Source organism: Notolepis coatsorum (genome assembly GCF_963971535.1).
Source record: "Notolepis coatsorum genome assembly, chromosome: 14".
Taxonomy (NCBI): domain Eukaryota; kingdom Metazoa; phylum Chordata; class Actinopteri; order Aulopiformes; family Paralepididae; genus Notolepis; species Notolepis coatsorum.
The window spans coordinates 24,225,610-24,238,211 of record NC_140178.1 but is presented as its reverse complement, the minus strand read 5'-3'; the positions used below and the strand labels follow the sequence as shown (position 1 = coordinate 24,238,211).

General features: G+C 39.5%; 1 protein-coding gene across 2 annotated transcripts in view; it reads left to right on the top strand.

Moving 5' to 3' along the window:
- LOC311241149 (uncharacterized protein) overlaps nucleotides 1–12,602 on the top strand; it is a 41,416-nt gene that overhangs the window by 16,300 nt on the left and 12,514 nt on the right. For both annotated transcript variants that reach the window (XM_084329875.1, XM_084329874.1), the window contains exons 7-10: nucleotides 1,508–1,573; nucleotides 6,313–6,458; nucleotides 7,094–7,184; nucleotides 8,052–8,205. In XM_084329875.1, coding sequence (XP_084186001.1) covers nucleotides 1,508–1,573; nucleotides 6,313–6,458; nucleotides 7,094–7,184; nucleotides 8,052–8,205 — 457 coding nt within the window. The remainder of the gene's footprint in view (nucleotides 1–1,507; nucleotides 1,574–6,312; nucleotides 6,459–7,093; nucleotides 7,185–8,051; nucleotides 8,206–12,602) is intronic.

Sequence of the window (12,602 nt, the reverse complement as noted above, 5' to 3'; positions counted from 1 at the left end):
AAAATTCAATGTAAAAAATTCGAATGCATAATGTAAAAAATTCAATGCAATGTATTGCAGTGTAAAAAATTCAATGCATAATTGCGGTGTATAGAATTCGATGTAAAAAACCATCATCCGGGCTACCCAGACAGGATAAGCAATCGAGCCTGGATGCAATCGAACTGACTTCTGGCCTATCACTGCACGGCGTTGTCAGTCATGTGATCACACCAACCCGGGAGAAAGATGGCGGTATATATACATTAGTCTGAATGTATAACGTGCGGTACCGTGACTTTCTTTTCCAGCGCGTACGGTTATCGTTTCCTTTCTCTCGCATGAAACCAGTCGCGTTACCACAGGAAACTCTACTGTGATTGGAACGTTTATGCGGCTTGTGGAATGTGGGACTTGTAGTTTTTGAACGATTAGCAGCGCAGCGAAAAAAGCACTACTGAGTTTGTAATCTTCACTCGTCTCGCACACTATGCGAGTAAATGATTTTTCCGGTTCTCGCACACATATTTTTAGGGGCAAATGCGAGTGAAATGCTCGCACCGTAGAGCATATATAATTACTAGTAAACTGTCGGGGCTTCCCCCCCCCTTAACTGATTTTTGAGGGCATTTGGTAAATTTTCGAGGGCAGTTTGTTAATTTCGAACCCTGGCCTGCATAGCCCAAGGTTGGGTGCTACACAGTGGTGAAGGAGGCAATTTCCAGTCCACCCTACATTGTTAAAAGCGCTTTGAAGCTGTAGAAAAAAGCGCTATATAAATGCAATGATCTTTTTTTTTTTTTGAATTTCTTTTTATGGAAGTGGATACGGACACAGACCAGCTAGCGGTTGGCCAAAAAACGCCTCTCCTGGAGGCGTATAGTTTTTTTACCAACCCAGTTCTGCAATCTGATTGGCCACTGACCTTTCTGGTGCGATCTGATTGGCCACTGACGTTTCTGGTCATGTGACATGTGCTCCCAATCGCGTGATGCCTGTGTCTTTGCCCATTTCCGCCTCATACAGCCTGCAAACTACCTAATGCCTAGTTTATCACTGGTTAAGCTTAGGTGACTCTTTTGAAGTTGGTTAAGGTTAGAGTTTGGAATCAGGGCTGGTGTTCTATCGCCCTGCTCTAAGACAAACTCTAACCGTAACCAACTTCGAAAGAGTGCCTAAGCTTAACCAGTGATAGAAACAGGCGTCACACGATTGGCCGCACATGTCACACGACCAGAAACGTCAGTGGCCAATCAGATTGCAGAACGCGAACTAGACGCCTCCTGGAGTTTTACGCTAGACTAGTGGTCCATATCCGCTTCCATTTATTTGTGCTCAGCTAGGCTAGCTTGCAGCTGGATAGCTTTCTACTGAACACAGAGGAAATTGATATCTATGTTCATGTCTAACTCGGGACAAGACTGTAAGCACATTTCCCATAATGTTGGCGTGCTCCTTTCTACTATCCGTTATTAGGCTCGGTCACTCGCTTGCTTATTTGCTGCTTTTGTTTTTTTCTCTTGGGTAGCTCAGGGGTAAAGGCCTTTCAGGTAGTTTTGCCATCGGGAAGCTCGCCACCAAATCTCAAGCTAAGGTGAGTTATAGAAGACATATGAAGTGGTCCTTTTGTAGCTCAATGGAACTTAAGAGCAAGGCACTTTTTCACTGCCAAGGTTGGGGGTTCCATTTCCGGGCCACCCATGCTAAAAATGCTTTGGATAATGACGTTCATAGTGGCATAGGTTATGGTTCAGACCAGAAACAAGCGCATTTCAGTCCTTGGCCATCATCAGCGTTTCCGTTTGTTAACCTCTTACACCCGATGGGACCGGTACCGGTCCCGAAATGACATTGTGTCATAAATCAATATCTCCAGTGTTCTACAAAAGTATCGTTTTTATTTTCAAACGTATTCAAGTATAAACTTCATAACCATGTCACAACAGCATTTATAATGTGTATTATCATCAATACGGTAGTTTAGGAATAGGTTAAAATGTTATTAGATAGATTTTCATTTAATTTAGGTCAGGGTTATTTCACGAGAGGCGACCATTTTGGAAAACTTTGAACCACGGGAATTGTAGTTTTTTGGTGGCCATTTTGTGAAGGACATCGCTAGCTCTGGATCTGCGTTGGAATTTTTCAAAACTACACTTCCTGAAAGGATCTATGGGGTTCATAGTTCTGTATGCATTTTTTTTAATAACTCTTATTATCCGGGATAATGTACCATATAACGTAACGTTATTGACAAATATTGAAACACAGTTAGTTTCTCTTCCCTATTGTTAGCATGCAGCAACAATTGGATTTGAAATTAGTTTAAAAACGGTTGCACCCTGGTCAAAATAAAAAAGTACAGTCTATTTCATTATCTGTTATGCACGCCTGGTGATACTAAATCCAAATTGAACTCGGCCATTTGAAAGATAATATATGTATATATATAAATCTGCAAATTGGCTATAATAAGGTAATTTATAAGCCTGCTATTCTATAATAATATTTCAAATTTGTCTGGATGGGAGAATTCGGTACTGTATCTACAAAACCTGTTTAATAATTGTCCCTTTATTCATTTCCTTAGATTTTTTTGTACACATGATTTCAAGAAGGTACTGAACGAGATCAGTGGCAGTTTTTCATGTCTGGTCATTTTTAGCATGGCGTTATTCACCGTCAAAGATGCAAAGAAAAATCATAATTCATATTCTCTTTGTTTCATCACAATTTAAGCAAGCCTATTAATAGACGCAATATTTCTGACACTGAGAATTAGGGGTGTAAAGGTACACGTATCCATACTGAACAGTTTCAGTGTGTACCGAACGAATACAACGGTATGTTAACCACTAACGACCGCCCACCGGGGGCTGTTTTTTCCACAATCTAATATAATTATTATAAATTGTCTTATTAATTTCAATATAGAATATTCATTGACAGCCCTACAAGTACAATTAGTTACTGCACACTACATCACCCCTGAGTGGAACATGGAAAGCCAAACCTTCCCCCACTGTACCGAACCGTGACTTCAAAACCGAGTTACCGAGGTACGTACCGAACATACGGTTACACCCCTACTGGGAATACATTCACTGAGGTCCATAGATGTCCCTAGATACCAAGAACATGCAAATGGAGCAATATTCCATTTACTTACCGGTATGTATGTATTTTAGGCGGATTTTCAGAAAATAGGGCTCCGGGCTTAAGAGGTTAACGATCGGTAACATTTAGATCAACTCAAAAAAGGCAACGAAAATATCGTGTGTATATATATATATATATATATATATATATAAAAAAAAATAGCTCTTCCAGACATTTAATCTATTTGAATACAAATGGACCTCCTGTTGACTATAAAGTGCCACGTTTTGGTATATTGAGCTTTCAACTTTAAGTAAAAACAAATTGGAACACACAACCTAAACCCATCCCTCTCCCAAACCGTTCGTACAAATTATTTTTATGTTTCATGATCTTGTATACATTTATTATGTTTAAATAATCAACATTATCTGTCCATCCTCTGTAAATACTATCAAACTCCTCTGACCTCATCTGGTCTTTCCAAAGACCAGATAGCGGATGCGAACACGTACACCGAAATGGAGAATGGCTTAAAGCAGACTTAATGATTTTAGAATATTTAAGCTAATGGAGTGAGCGTGAGGTGAGAGAGATTAGCTTAGCGTAAGCAGCTAACATTAATTTAGGTCTTAAATGCGATGTGGGCATAAAGGAATGGCGAGGATGCAAAGCATGTTAGATGCATTTGACCCGTTGAAAAAAAAAATTATTTATTTCGGGTCGCAAATAAAATGCGCATACTCTGGAGCCCTGCTGTAACGTGTTCACACAGGCGTTTCACATGCTACTGCTGTGAGTACCAATTCATGTGAGATCCACCGGTGCCACATTTAGGTACTGTTAAAAAAATATATAATGTTTTTTTTTGTCCGATCATGACGTCAACGTTTCGTACAATATACGCTTACAATATACGCTTACCGGTACCTAGGATTTGACTTGCTTCAACAACAAAGCAGTCGGGGCAATGGCAAGCTGAAAACGGTCGCAAGTGTGGTTACACTTAACAAAGCTAGATGCAGACAACGCTCGCTGCAATATTATATATATATATATATTAACATTGTTCTAAATAAATAATTTGAAGTTTGGACTGCGCTTGAGCGTGAAACTCGCCACAGGATTTTGAACCGATCTTTTTATGTTGCATTGATCTTATTGGATCATTGATAATTAGATCAATGTATCGTCCCACCCCTACATGTAGAAAGCATATATCTGAATAGAATAGAAGTACTTAACCCAGCAATGAAGTAGAACAGGCATGGTTTAGACTAGGGATGTTAACAATTATCGAAGATAGATTGATTGATCGTTAAGGATTTACTCGAACACAGGACATTTACTCAATCTACTATCAAACAATGATATGTTACAATGTTGTCTGTCTCTTACATTGTAGCCGTAAGTAGAATGGTGTATTTTCAAAGCATGTTTCAATGAACAGATAGATGGCGCAATATAACTATAACGAGGAGGCAACTACCTCACGCCAGTACCTTCATATACCCGTGTTTTTGGACTGATTGTGATGCAGGCTGCATGCGCTCCTGTCTGACCATGTCGATATGCGCGAATCGGGACCATCCATGTGAGTCAGTCTGATAAAGGCTATGTTCTATGTAGGCCATCTTGTTGCAAAATAATAATAGCCTCATTAAAAATACTATTGTTGCTTTGTTAAATGTTAAATGGCTGCATTTATATAGCGCTTTACAATTTGTTCCTCACATTTTACCCATTCACTCACACACCGAAGTGAATCGAACCGGGAACCTCCGGATAACCAAACGACTGCTCTACCTACCGAGCCACTGTCGCCCCAGTTGGTTAACGGTTGGTTGTTTTCAGCGTTTTATGTGCGTAATCTGTTATTTAGTTAGGTCTATTGGAAATGTTCGTCGACATTTAGATTTTCCGTTTTAGTTTATTAACCTCCTTAGCCCGAGCAGTCCGCCGGCGGACCGCAGATGACATCACGTCATAAATCAATCTCTCCAGACTGTATGACATAATGTTGAGTTTTTTTTTCAAATGTAGCCAAGAGTAAAGACCCTAATCCTGTCAACGGCAGTCGGTGTATATTTTCAACATTACGTTTGTTTACCAATAAATTAGTGAGATTTTAGTTTATGGAATGTGTTCATAATTTAGCGGATATCCGCCATTTTGAATTTGCGTCGCATTTGGTTTGTAGTCGTATGAGGAGAGGACATCCAATGGGCGTTGAAATTTCGAAAAACTACATTACCTAGCCCATTCCAGCTTCCTGCAAGCAAATTACTTGTGTATGAATTTATCTTTTTCGGGATTATCTACCACAAAACTGAACGTTATTGGCATATATTGGAGCGCAGTTAGTATACCTTCTGTGAAGGTTTAGCAACCATCCATGTTGCAATCCGATTCAAAATGGCGGACCTGTCTCAAAAATAAAAAACAGACTATATTTACAGTAGATTTTATTCACAGTTCTTGCTGCACGTCTGGTGATACTAAATCCAAATTGAACTCTGCCATTTGAAAGAGGAGATTTGGCCCGATCCATAGATGTGCGAGTTGGCTATAATAAGGTCATTTATAGGCCTGGTATTCTATAATAATATTTCAAATAGCATGTGTCCGGATGGCAGAATTCAGTACTGTATCTACAAAACATTCTGTTTAATCATCTTCCCTTTATTCATTTGCTCAGATATTTTTGTACACATGATAAGAAGGTGCTGAACGAGCTCAGTGGCAGTTTTTCATGTCTGGTAATTTTTAGCATGGCGTAATTCACTGTAAAAAAAATGCAAAGAAAAAATCTTAATTTATATTCTTTTTGTTTAATCTCAATTTACTCAAGCCTAGTAACAGACACAATATTTCTGACCCTAGCCATATTTTCTGATAAAATACATAAGTAAATGGAAGATTGCTCCACTTCTACAAGGTCCATTTGCATGTTCTTGGTATCTAGGGACATCTATAGATCTCCGGGAATGTATTCCCAGTGTCGGAAATATTGTCTGTTACTAGGCTTGAATAAATTAATAAATTAAAAAAAGTGCCTATTTTTAAAACGATCCAAAGGCATTTGTTTCTTTGTCTGTTGCTGTGCATATTTTGTGAGTGAAGATTTAGCCTTTTTTGGTTGTCAAATAGTCTCCACCCAACGTGAATCAAAAGTTCCTGAGTTGAAGAAGTGGCTTTGCTTGTGATTGGTCTGTCTCTGCCGTGTTGTAAAAGCTTGCGACGGCCCCTGGTATGTCTGAGTCCCTGGGAGATGCTCTTCCCCTCATCATCACTCGGCTCTGCGAGCCCAAAGAGGCCTCCTACATCCTGATCAGGAAATACATGGAGCAGCACTTCCCACATCTCAACATTGAGAGCAAGTATGTTTTCTTGCCTTGTAGGCAGGGTTCCCGCAGGGTCCTGAAAAGCCTAATCATCAGAATTTTAGGCCTTGAAAAGGTCATGGGTCTTAAAAATTCCTTTGGTTAGGTAGTTACTTCTATGTTGCGATAACGTATCACGTTTAAATGTGTCTTAGGGGAAATGTCCGGGCTGCAAAGTAATATAATAATTATAATAAACTTTAAAGTGCTCCACAGCGGTTGAAAAAGACGGGCATAAGATTAGCACAAATTCCAACAATTGGAATGGAATTACTTCATTCATAGTAATTTCCCTTTTATACATCTTCTCAGTATGCCCATGAAATATAGTTTATGTATTGGAAGAATTATTTAGTTTATATATTTTATTTGATTCTTTATCATTCTTTTTATCAAATTCCTTATGTCCTAAAAAAGGTCTTAAAAAGGTTAATAAAATGTTTTATAATAGTGAAAAAGAAATGTAACTTGTTGAAACCTGCCGGAACCCTGGTAAGATTATTGTTGGTGTTGTCAAGTGTTGCTGACAGAAATGCCCTCTTTAACAAGCCATCCTGTTTGCCGTTTTTGTTGCGTTTTAAATTGTGTCATTAGCTGGGATTGTTGATTTTTGTCTCTTGCTTTGTCGTTAGGCCAAACATTCTGAAGTCTGCCCTCAAAAAGGCTGTGAACAGAGGCTTGTTGGACCAGCTCACTGGGAAAGGAGCCAGTGGTACTTTCCAGGTATGGTCCTTTACCACAACACGCGTAGAGCCCGACCAATTAATCTGATTAAAAAAAAATTATAATAATGTGTACAGAACATAATGCAAATAAAATGCTTGGGGTAATTTAGAAATGGTGTCACCACAGTTGGGAGCTCCAACTCCATTGTTTACATATAACTCGGTCATAATTCTCAGTTATTGTTTACATATAACTCATAATTATCAGTTATTGTTTACATATAACTCATAATTATCAGTTATTGTTTACATATAACTCTGTCAGATTAGGGATGCCCCCGAAACCCGGTTCTAAACGGGAACCGGTTCTAAATTAGAAAAAACTGAGTATTGTTTACATATAACTCAGTCATAATACTCAGTTATTGGTTACAATACACTCGGCACGTTTTGCATTTTTGAGTGACTTCACTCATTACGTTTTTTTTTTTTTTATATATACGTACCCATTCCCTAAATATAAAGATTAATTCATCATTAGATTAAACTATTTAGAATAGAATGTAAAGAACATGCAATTCAAACTAGTTTGGTTCCTGCTCAAATATAATTCAGTTAATGTCTTACACCTTTATTACCTTATTTATTAAAAAAAAATTGCAGATGGCTGAGGGTGGAAGAAGTAAGATGTGGGACTACATACATTACATTTTTTATAATTATATACAATACCAGTCAAAATAATTCAGTGTGTCCAAACCTTTGGCTGGTACTGTATACATCCTGATATTTTACTCCTGTATCGGCATCTGTCCCAGAAATCCAGTAACTGTCGGGCTCTAAAGACGAGCATTTATCATTACTCTCAAAATGTTTCTCTGCAGTGTAGGTTTTTTGTCTCAGACTCTTTGGTTCTTTGTCACAGCTGAAGCGTAGTGCCGACAAGTCTGCGAAGGGGCCCTTGGACGACGCCATCACTGTTGCCATTACGGCCATGAACGAACCTAAAACCTGCAGCACCCTAACGCTCCGCAAATACCTAGTTCACAATAACAAGGACAGCAAGGAGAGCCGTTTGGGTGAGTGCCATTCTCTTCCCGACATTTTTATCAGCGTTCCTGGGAAAACCTGGAAATTCAGAGACTAGATTTTTAGTCATGGAAAACCTGGAAAATGTTCTAAAACTACTAAATATCCTGTTTCGTTTGAAACTGTTGGTAGGATTATAGCAGCAGTGCTCAATTTGTGTTGTCCCACCATGGCATTTTGACAAGCTCATGCGTATTCTCCTTATTTTTAAAGTGCTGTCAAATCCTAAACGTAAAAATAGTTTTTACGGCAATGTAAAGCAGTGCTACTTCCCTATTAAATTATGTTCGTCATTTACAAGGAATTACGGTATTCTTTGAGCTGGATGAGTGGTGGATTTACACCACTTTGTCGGCTGTGGCACGTGGTTCGACACTCCGTCAGAAAGGTGTCTTTCCTTTTTTATGTATTAGTCTGCATTAGACAAATTAAAACATTTTCAACAAGGAATTCAGTACAATTGTTATTTTTAAGATTTCATGACAGAAAAAGCAAAAAACACTGAAAATAACGTATATCACATCTCTATTTTCCCTTTTTACTAAAATGTAGTGCATTGGATGAGATCGATTTAGGTTCATGGAAATAATATTGTAATAAAGAGTCTCCAGGTTATGCCCTAAATGGAGACAAATTAACACATTTTCCCATGCGATTTTGATCAGTGATTGATTTATTTATTGTTAAGGTTCAAACTATGTTTAAATTTTTCATATGCACTGGACATCATGGACTGGATATGTTCTTTGTCACAACATTCAAGTATTTTTTTCTATTTGTATTTTGTGCCCTAAACTACTAATCGTCACTCAAACAATTGTCAAAGTCTATCTCTCCAATTTCCATCTCTTCCTCCGCCTCATCACACTCGTACTCTCCATCCTCCTCATCCATGTTCTTTTTTGCGTAATCTGCCTCCTTATCAAGAGCTTCTTGCTCTTCTGACTTTCTTGGCCAGTACCTCAACAAGAGAAGGACAGAGGATGGGTCCAACCGTCCAGACAGGTTCTAACACCTCATCCATTGTTTTTCCCGGTCCATACTTTGATCATAGGCTTTGGGCCTCTTGAATATTGGCTGTTCTGCTCTTTTGTAGCAGGCGACTCTGAAGTTGGCTCGCTGTACATGTGGGATGAGACAGACCTTGGAGGGAGGCAGGCGTTCAATGTCTACTTTGGAGTTTGCATCCAGGACTTTATCAGCACCCATAATTTTCTGCAGCAACTTGGCTCACACAGCATCAACTGACTTCATCCAACCATGGCCATCCATAATGCATGTGAAGGACTCCATCTCCTGTTGGAGCTCATCTGTTACCAGCAACAATGCGCCAAGCTGACTAAAAGCCTTCTGGAATCCAGGGTTCTTCTGCAGATTATTCAACGGATTCACCAGTCTCTTTCCTTTGAAAGCGCTGGCACAGTCATCCCCAGAAAAGTCATAGTATCCAAGCAGAATGCTGCAGTACTCTTGAGTCCAGAGACTCAGCCAGTTCAGACACATGTATTAGCTTGCAGTGCCAGTGCCGTGGTCAAGGTGCCAGTGCCGTGGTCCAGGTATCTGGAGAGGTTAGTCATGCTGACATGGTAGAGGAGGATCATCAGTATATGGTAGGGGTGGGAATCGCCAGAGACCTCACGATACGATACTATCGCGATACTTGCGCCACGATACGATAGTATCGCGATACTAAATATATCTCGATACGCCGTCGCTGAGTTGCGATTTTTTTTAATTTTTATCAAATTTAATTTATTACCTTTTTTCAACTGCAAAGTAAAACTGTCAACATGTTTTATCTAATAAAATAAAGTTCAGTCTGTTCATTTCACTTCAATCATTTTTATTGCAGAACATGGTATTTTCTCAAGCAGACGGATGTAAACACTGTAATCTGTGTTGCATGTACCTGACGAACTGAACTGTTTGTATTAGTCATATTCCAACTTAACTGAATGCACGTGTGTGTGGACTACTGTACTAGTACAGGTATTGAAATGAACAATGCAACTTCCTTATACAAAATGTATTTATATATTTTTTTTTAATGAATAATAAAATATCGATACTTGGCGTCCCTGTATCGCCACGCAAAGTATCGCGATACTACTACGTATCGATTTTTCCCCCCACCCCTAGTATATGGAGAGGTTGGTCATGCTGGTAGAGGAGGATCACCAGTATATAGAGGTTGGTCATGCTGGTAGAGGAGGATCATCAGTATATAGAGGTTGGTCATGCTGACATGGTAGATGAGGATCATCAGTATATATAATAATAATAATGTATATGTATATAGATGTTGGTCATGCTGGTAGAGGAGGATCATCAGTATATGGAGAGGTTGGTCATGCTGACATGGTAGAGGAGGATCATCAGTATATATAGAGATTGGTCATGCTGGTAGAGGAGGATCATCAGTATATGGAGAGGTTGGTCATGCTGACATGGTAGAGGAGGATAATCGTTATAGAGGTTGGTCATGCTGACATGGTAGAGGAGGATCATCAGTATAGAGGTTGGTCATGCTGACATGGTAGAGGAGGATCACCAGTATATGGAGAGGTTGGTCATGCTGACATGGTAGAGGAGGATCACCAGTATATGGAGAGGTTGGTCATGCTGACATGGTAGAGGAGGATCATCAGTATATAGAGAGGTAGGTCATGCTGACATGGTAGAGGAGGATCATCATTGTTTGTCTTGGCAAAAAAGCCATCGGGAGAGCCAAGTGCATGAGGCGAGAGGGGGTAATGCATGAGTTCTTGGAGGTTGATGGGCATATCCAGATCCAAAGAAGACCTTGAACACCTGCCTCCTCCCAAGGTCTGTCTTCATCCCACATGTACAGTGAGTTAACTTCAGAGTTGTCTGCTACAAAAGAGCAGACCAGCCAATATTTGAGATGCCCAAACCCTATGATCAGGATATGGGCTGGGAGAAGATGATGGATGAGGGGGTGTTGGAGCCCGTCTGGACGATTGGACCCATCCTCCCTCCTCTTGTTGAGGTACTGGCCCAGAAAGCGGAGTCGGAAGAGCAAGAAGTAGGGCTGGGCAATTAATCGGAAAAGAAATCGCAATCTCAATTCATAGACTTATGCAATCTCATTTCTAAATTATGACAATTTAATTTTTATTAAAAAAAACATATTAAAAATATTTATATATATATTCTTTTTTTACTTTACTTTTTTTATGATGACGATTCTGACTTGAGTTATTTTGTATGTTAAGAGACTTATGCTATGTTTAAATCAAGCACTTTCAAATATGTTATGTCGTCTGTTTAAGAGTGCAATAAATGATTTTATTGAAAAAATAAGAATCGTGTGAGAATCGTGATCTCAATTCTTACAGAGAAAAATTATGAATCGCCCAGCCCTAGCAAGAAGCTCTTAACCCATTCAGTGCCAACCACAAGATTAGTCTGGTTAACTCGCCATGCGCTGAGTGCCGAGACCCGAGAAAACTCTGTTTTAACACATTGTGCGCCAACGAGTATATTCATTATTGCCCGCCAATCGTTGTGCGCCAACAACGAGTAAACTCGTTTTTGAGATCGATATTTAATTTTTTCGACATGGCATTCATAATTCATCCAGCCTCCCTCTGTCTGATATTGCAACGCCTCAATACCGCCCCCTGGTGGATTTCGGGTGCGTTACACTCTGCGTCAAACCGGAAGTGGCGCGCTCGGTGCATCGGGGAAAATCCTCCGCCAGAGATATATTGTAACGTGGGTCTAGATACACACTCGAGTGCATTGGATCGCTTTCGAAACACAAGAATCAATATGATTTCGGCGTTTATTGCGTCATACAAGCGGAAAATGGATCTAGCAGATCGACATCGAATAATTGGAATTTTTTTCCTCCAGACTCATCGGCGAACGGTAAGAGGAATCGTAGCGTTATTTTCAGCTCGATTATTTATTTCACTGCAATCCATCTGATCAACGTATCAACCCATACTAAAAAAAATTCGTTACTGACCATCAAGGAATTATAAACGACCCCCCCCCCTTTCCTTCACGCATGATGAAGCATAATGTATACCGATCATATACATTTGAATTTTTTAATATAGCGTGTATAGGAACAACGCCAATCGATAATGTATCATATGCGTCGGGGCCTATAACTCGCGTTTTAGGAATTGCTGCTATACAGTCTAAAAACACTTATATTCACAAGGGTACTAACACAACAATGTATGAATGGAAAAATATAACGTTCCCACATCCGGAACGATAGATACCCGATGTTGAATGGGCCATAGTAATGTCGCTATAGTTATAATATTTAAAAAGTTATAGCCCTGCAAAGGTGAGCGACTCCATAGGTTTACAGCGCTGGCAGAGAGGGCACAAAGATGGGCACAATGCC